At 41.2% G+C, this 7351-nt stretch overlaps 1 protein-coding gene across 7 annotated transcripts in view; it reads right to left on the bottom strand.

Moving 5' to 3' along the window:
* Positions 1–7351, bottom strand: part of NFYC (nuclear transcription factor Y subunit gamma) — a 68916-nt gene that overhangs the window by 24747 nt on the left and 36818 nt on the right. For all 7 annotated transcript variants that reach the window (XM_059374308.1, XM_059374305.1, XM_059374312.1 and 4 more), the window contains exon 2: positions 4798–4910. In XM_059374308.1, the coding sequence (XP_059230291.1) occupies positions 4798–4902 (105 nt within the window). In that variant the 5' untranslated portion in view covers positions 4903–4910. The remainder of the gene's footprint in view (positions 1–4797; positions 4911–7351) is intronic.

Below are 7351 nucleotides of genomic sequence, written 5' to 3'. Positions count from 1 at the left end.
AAAAAAAAAAAAAAACCTTTTCTTTCAGGAAACTTTCTCATGATCCCCAAATCCTGAGATCTCAAGGGGCAGTGTGAGAAAAGTGGATCTTCAGATATGTATGTGTGGTTCATTACCGCTGACAACAGCCCAGGCTTCTATAATCTCATCCGAGCTTTCCAGTCATGTGTAAGGGTTTACAGCAAGCTTACTAGAACTAGAGAGGGCATGCTCTCACCAGCCATAGGTTAAGGTCCACTTAACTGCCTTTCAATTCAGTGACCCTTGTCATTGGCAATCATGCAAATGATGTGAATACCATTTAACTTCTGATGCTGATCCAAGTGGAAGAACAACTGACACATACTTTTTTCCCCTGCCCTTGGGAGTGGTATCAGAAGGTAGAAAAACAGATTTTCTCTCAGAAAATTCTCATGCTCCTGACTGCAACCAAAGAACTACATTAAAAATGCGGCCATCTGAAACTGCCGAGTTTCAAGAAGTCTGAATTCACTCAATGAGAATCTGGAGCCAAGGAAAAGTCAATGGGTCTCAGGCTGCTCTAAAGAATATCCGGAGTTTCAAATAATGATGAGAAATCTTTTCCAGGCCTACCCAGTCAGGCACTCCAGCGAAGTCGAGATTCTGATCCTCTCCAAAGCAGTGATTCTCAACCTTGGCTGTCTGTTAGAAACACCTGGGGAGCTTTTAAAAGGCAAGAAGACTGGGCTCTACCCCAGAGTAACTGAAACAGAAATTCTAGAAAGTGGAGTCCAAGCATCATGTGTTTTGCAAACTCTCCTGATGACTATGACCTACAGTGAGGATTGTTAAAGCCTTGCTACTCAAAGTGAGGTCCTTCCTTAGACCACCAATGCCATCACCTGGAAGCTGAAAAGAAATCCAGAATTTCAGGTTCCACTCTAAACGTACTAAAGCAGAATCTGTACTCTAACAAGATTCCCGTGTGATTCACGCAGACAATAAACTTTAAGCAGCATGGCTCTACAGGAAGGGCTCAAACAGCACAAGACCTCTTTTCTCAAAGTCCACCAACTTCCACCTCCAAGATCTTGTTTAAATAGTTATCTGGCTTGACTGCAATGTTAAAAATGTCCTTGTCCAATCTGAAGGCACCAAAGAATGAAAAGATGTACCTGGCAATTAAAAGAAAGTGGCCTATGCATCAAATTATAGCTAAGCGAGGGCTGAAAGGGATGGAGGGAATATGGGGTGGATGAGATATTTTTCAAGACTCAGCACTGTCACCTCCCCACCTGCCCCAAAAATACAAAGTTAGCTTTTTCTTCCCTGCTTTCAAAGAGGTCTTCGGAGGAGTTAAACTCAATGCCAAGAAGTCTGTTAATTATTGTTCCCAGAGCTCTGCTGAGCAGGAATAAAGTATTTTACACAATCATCCTAGTATACAATCATTTTGGTATGATTTTTAACCAACTTCAATCCCAGCTGAACGTGACCTGGATTTACGGATAATTACAACACCTTTTAAGAGTGAGAAGAACGTAATGGCCAGGCGGAGATGAAAGACAAATTGCTTTTGCAAACCGATTGCAAAATGATTGAGGCCAGAGTTCCCAACACATCAAGAGATAGATCATCTAGCAAACTTCAGTTTGTTTCTTGGACAATCTTTGTCCCAGTCTTAGGGAGACCACAACACCTTATGGATATTCTCAGAAGTTTTATTTATGTTTGGACAGTCTGAACATACGAATTTTAAAAAAATCTGTTAGACATTTTGAGATGTAAACCTAAGAGGCTCTGATTTATCTGAGAAAGTCTGGTTTAAGTGTTGCTGAGTTCTGGAAAGGCACAGGCTAAACGCGCAAATATCTGGCCACGTTACACAGGCCGAGGGGCAGTCAGAGAAACAGAGGCCTTTATAAGCCACAGGCAGAGGGAAAAGCAAGAGTGTTACAAAGGGAAAGAGCGCCCCAGCTTTCCTAGACAGCATTCTCACTCGAATTTGCTATTGATGTTGTTTTACACTAAAGCTGAGATGGAGGAGTCTGGTTCATTCAAATATTTATCGTGCACCTATTACATGCCAACCTTTGTTCTAAGCATCTGACGTAAGAGACCCCAGGGTAGTGGTCTAGGAATCTTCGTCAAAGGGAGAAAACCATGGTCATCAACAGAAGAATCATTAAAGACAACTGTCCTCCCTGCGGGCCTTTCTCTTGATTCATAAAATGTGAACTAAAACTGAATCCCTCAAAACAACCCACTTGGAACGTCTGGCAGACTAGCTAGCTATCTAAATAATCAAAGTTGGTTAACACCACAGTCCGGTTTTTTGGTGATCAAACCTGAACATTAAACCAAGTCGAATAAAAATCAGAGCCCAGAGTGTCAAAGAGATATCTGAATACCCACATGCATAACAGCATCATTCACTACAGTCAAGAGGGGAAAGCAACCCAAATGCCCACTGACAGATGAATGGCTAAACCAAATGTGGTACACAAACAGACAGGGAATACTAGCCAGCTTCAGAAGGGAGAAATCCTGCCACATGCTACAACATGGATGAACTCTGAAGACATTATGCTAAGTGAAACTAAGCCCGTCACAAAAGACAAATATCGTGTGATTCCACTTATGTGAGGTACTCAGAGCGGCCAAATTCAGAAACAGAAAGTAGTTACCAGGGGCTGGGGAGACAGAGAAAGGGTACTTGCTGTTTCAGAGGTATAGTGTTTCAGTTCTGCAAGATGAAAAAGTCCTAGGATTGGTTTTACAAGAATGTGAATATACCTGATACTACTGAACTGTACATTTTAATTAAAATTATTAAGATGGTGCATTTGTTATATGTTTTTTACCTATCAAAACTTAAAATACAGAAAAGTTAAATGCTGAGCTGGAACCCCAAGACTTTATCTGGGCACTTGCCTGATCCTGGATTTTGCTTCTACACTCAAGCTGGAGTGTAGACCTGCAGCACCGGCCTAACCCCATCACAGCCCAGGAGGGCGCTAGCTTTACGCCAGTCCAACTCCTACACTAAAACCTCAGCAGCTTAACTGTGAGATCATCCACTCAAAATATGAACAAAATACCCTACTTTTTACTTAATGATTTCTTTTGCTCCTCTCTCTTACGTCTGAGGCGGTATAGAGAACCACCACCTTCACACTACAGAAACAATGACTTCTCAGTGGAAATTCATTGTGAACACAAGCCACTGTGAGAAACGCCAAGCCAAGTTCTGTTGCTGAAAATACCCCATAAAAACAAACATGATGCACAAGTACATCAAAATATGAATCTTTTTTTTTTTTTAATCCCTACAGTCACTGGGGGCATTTACCATAATGAGAAGTTGTTTTATTTTATTTACTCATTACCTGTTTCTAGTTTATCTCCCCCACAGGAATGCATGTTCTTCGAGTGTAATGATCTTGTCTTTACAGCTTGCTACCGGATCCACAGTATCCAGCACAGCCACAGCAGGTGGACAGTAAGTATTTGTTGAGTAAACAAACTGACCTCCTATGTTTGAGGTTTAAAGGCCACTAGCTTTAAGAAAGTGCAACGTTAGTGCTACGTTAAGGAGTTCAGTGTCTGCTCTACCAGGATGCCTAATGCCTTCAGGGCAGGAATGACACATCTGAAACAGATCCTTTAGTGTTTGCTAAAATGGCACCAAATGAAACATTCTTCATTAAGGAAATAACATTACACTTTGAAAATATTCTAATTTTAATGCATTACATCCTGCTACCACTGCCGTACCACTCTACTCCTACCCTCACTGTTCTACCCATAGAGTAACCCCCAGCTACTCTGAACTTCCTGCTGGTCCTCAAAACGTTAAGACCCTTCCCTCTGGGCCTCCAGGCCTTTAATGAATGTCATACTCTCTGCCCAAGATATACTTGCCTACCCTTCCAACTGGTGAATGCTTCTCTATTTCAGTATCTAGAAAAATGTCCCTTTACTTAAAGCCTCCCTAACTCAACCAGGGAGAATTAAGTACTATGTCCTCTGTAATCCCAGAGCACTTTGACTTTTTACTGCTTCAGACTCATCACTGTGCCTGACTCAGTAAGTATTTAATAAATATTCACTGAATAAATGACTCTGATTGTAATTACTAGACTGCAAGCTCTGCAAGGGCCAGGGTAATAGTTGATTCTTCTAAGTCAGTGGCTCTCAATGAAATGATTTTAGCCCTCAGGAGACATCTGCAATGTTCGGAGGTATTTATGGTTGTCACAACTGGAGGAGGATTGCTACTAGCATCTAATGAGCCAGAGATGCTGCTAAACATCCTACAGTGCACAGGACAGACCCTCACAACAAAGAATTATCCAGCCTAAAATGCCAATAAAGCTGCTGTTGAGAAACCGTCATCTACGTGTATCGTTTAACACCCAGAAAGAGTGCCTGCTTCCAATAGATTTGTTGTTGAATAAACTGTCCAACAGTGTTTACCAGATTCTAGAAATTTGGCAGAGCCACTGAATTAGGACTGAAAAATGAGCTATAGCTGGTGAAGAAAGGTGAGAGCTCTGCTTTTCTGCATCTCTAAAAGATATGCCTCACATTAAGCTACTACCTCTGAGTCAAAGCATCCACTATCCACCCACATGCCTAAGGAAAGCCAGTAAAATACAAAAAAAAAAATCCTTGTAGTCACCTCATCTAAGGTAAATTATATTTTCTTGTTCCCACCCAGAGGTCAGGAATGAACTGTGCTTATGTGCTTGAGGTTAAAAATGTTTTACTCTAAGTACTGGGTTATGCACTTCACAGCTCTTTACACTCTGCAAGTTTCTCATTCTTTCTTACCACTGTTAAATTCCGGATTTCTTCCATGACACGAGGCCAGAAGGACTGTAGGCTTTGCTGGGCATCACTGCTGCTAGTACCACCAAATCCTCCTTCTGTGGACATTTTGACAACTGCAAACAAACACACACATGAGATAAATTAGAAGTAATAAAGACAGACTTTCTGTCCAGGTTATTTATATCCATCCTTATGGCTGTTTTCACTAATTCATTTAATTTTTCAAACTGAGAAGGTATATAATCCTGCTGAAGAGGTTTTTTAACACAGACTTAAGTGTTAGCAAAAACATATGGAAAAAGTTTCTCCTTCTATCCAACTTATACTACCCAGAGACTATCAAGGAGCTCTAACTAGAAAACCTAAAATTAGTAGAAATTTAAACTGAAATCTTTTTTTGTTTTTAAAGATTTTATTTATTTATTTGACAGGCAGAGATCTCAAGTAGGCAGAGAGGCAGGCAGAGAGAGAGGAGGAAGCAGGCTCTCTGCTCAGCAGGGGCTGACGTGAGGCTTGATCCCAGGACCCTGGAATCATGACCTGAGCCGAAGGCAGAGGCCTTAACCGACTGAGCCACCCAGGCGCCCCTAAACTGAAATCTTAATGTGAATCAAGACCTTTTAATGTCTTGTCTTAGGAGGAGACATAAAGGGCAATTGGTTGGTGCTCTATCTGGTCGACAATTTTCAATGCCATTCCCTCCAATGTTTTTTTTCTAGTTCACCTTGGTTTCCCACACTCCATGCCGTAACTTAAGGGTCCATTGCAATGACTAATACTGTACAGAAATGTAAACCCAAGTCTTAAAGGAGCCCATTTTATTCTTTTGTTTTAGATACTGTGGTCCTATTTCTTTGAGGCTACTGTGGATTATTATTTCTTCCACCTCAAGCTAATCTGCCTCAGAGGGCACAGAAGCACTGAAGCTTTGGCCAATAATTGAGTGGGTAGCACCAAGTCTCTGAACTGAAACTACTTCCCAATTCTTTCCTTACCTGAACTTTTCTATCAGGAACAAAGCCAAAGCATACCATCAACAGAAAGCTTTAAAGGTGGCTGAAAAATACTGAGAAAGATGAATAAGGAGCCCTGTACCAGTTTTAACTGAAGATAATATTGTAGTTTTATAAGATTTACGGGGGAAAGTAAAAACTCCAGGTGGCTGAAATGCTTATCTGACAAATACTTAAATGGAAGAAAACAGTTTAATTAAACACAAAGAATAAGAAACTTAGTGAGGTCTTAAGAATTTCTATTCTGGGAAATTATTTAAAAAGGTAACAGGGGTGCCTGGGTGGCTCAATGGGTTAAAGTCTCTGCCTCAAGCTCAGGTCATGATCCCAGAGTCCGGGGATGGAGCCCCACTCAGCAGGGAGCCTGCTTCCCCCTCTCTGCTTGCCTCTCTGCCTACTTGTGATTCTGTCGAATAAATACATAAAGTACTAAAAATAAATAAATAAATAAATAAATAAGGCAACTAAACAAATAAATAAAAATTAAAAGGTTTAACATGCCAGTGACAAGATGCTGGCAGAGAGCTATGTAAATCATTAAGAACCAATTCTGAAGGGCTGAGAGAAAAGCACCAAAGTCAGGTGTCACATGACTAAACCTGTTCCTTTCCAGACCCCATGCTGGGCAGATCGCTCTCCGTCAGCAGAGTGGAATGAAGACTGATAAATCTAGGTTTAGACGGAAAATGCTTGATTCCCTCTTAAATGTTTGCCTGGGACTGTCCAAGAGGGCTCTAATTTTTTTTTCTTTCTTTTTCCTTCTAAAGGAAATGAGGAGAGGAAAGAGATGGAAGGAAAACAAGAGTACAATCTTCAAAGCAGATTTCACCCTGGTGTAATGACATTAGTGGGTGATGATGTAATGGGAAAAGATTTGGAGCCAATTTCTGGTGCTGGAGGCCAACAAGCAGCTCTATACATCAACAGAAACTCTTAAGTACTAGGAAGCAATATGATCTTGGAGTTTCTGGAGGGAATTAAAGTGAAGAGTGTTGAAGCACAGTTGAAATGACTAGATAAAATCTTCAGTCCTCAATAACCAAGTATGGTCCTCTCAACTCAGCTCTCATGACATTTTCATTCATCACCGTATGCACAGGGCCTATACGCTACTCTCTTAGATACACTGAGAACAAAGTAATCTTTGAAATCTAAAATCAAAGTAATCTATTTATTTATTTGACAGACAGAGATCACAAGTAGGCAGAGAGGCAGGCAGAGAGAGAGAGAGGAGGAAGCAGGCTCCCTGCAGAGCAGAGAGCCTGATGTGGGGCTCGATCCCAGGACCCTGGGATCATGACCTAAGCCGAAGGCAGAGGCTTTAACCCACTGAGCCACCCAGGCGCCCCTAAAATCAAAGTAATCTAAAGAAGTTTATTTTTAACAGATACTTATGAGGTACTGATGACAACAAAGAGAGGCTCTGACCTTTTATTTTTATTTTTTAAAAATATTTTATCTATGGGTGGCTCAGTTGGTTAAGCAGCTGCCTTTGGCTCAGTTGGTTAAGCAGCTGCCTTTGGCTCAGGTAATGATCCCGG

The sequence above is a fragment of the Mustela nigripes genome, chromosome 14, assembly GCF_022355385.1.
Source record: "Mustela nigripes isolate SB6536 chromosome 14, MUSNIG.SB6536, whole genome shotgun sequence".
Classification (NCBI taxonomy): domain Eukaryota; kingdom Metazoa; phylum Chordata; class Mammalia; order Carnivora; family Mustelidae; genus Mustela; species Mustela nigripes.
Note: the sequence above shows the minus strand (reverse complement) of the source record. Positions and strands in the feature narration are given on the sequence as shown.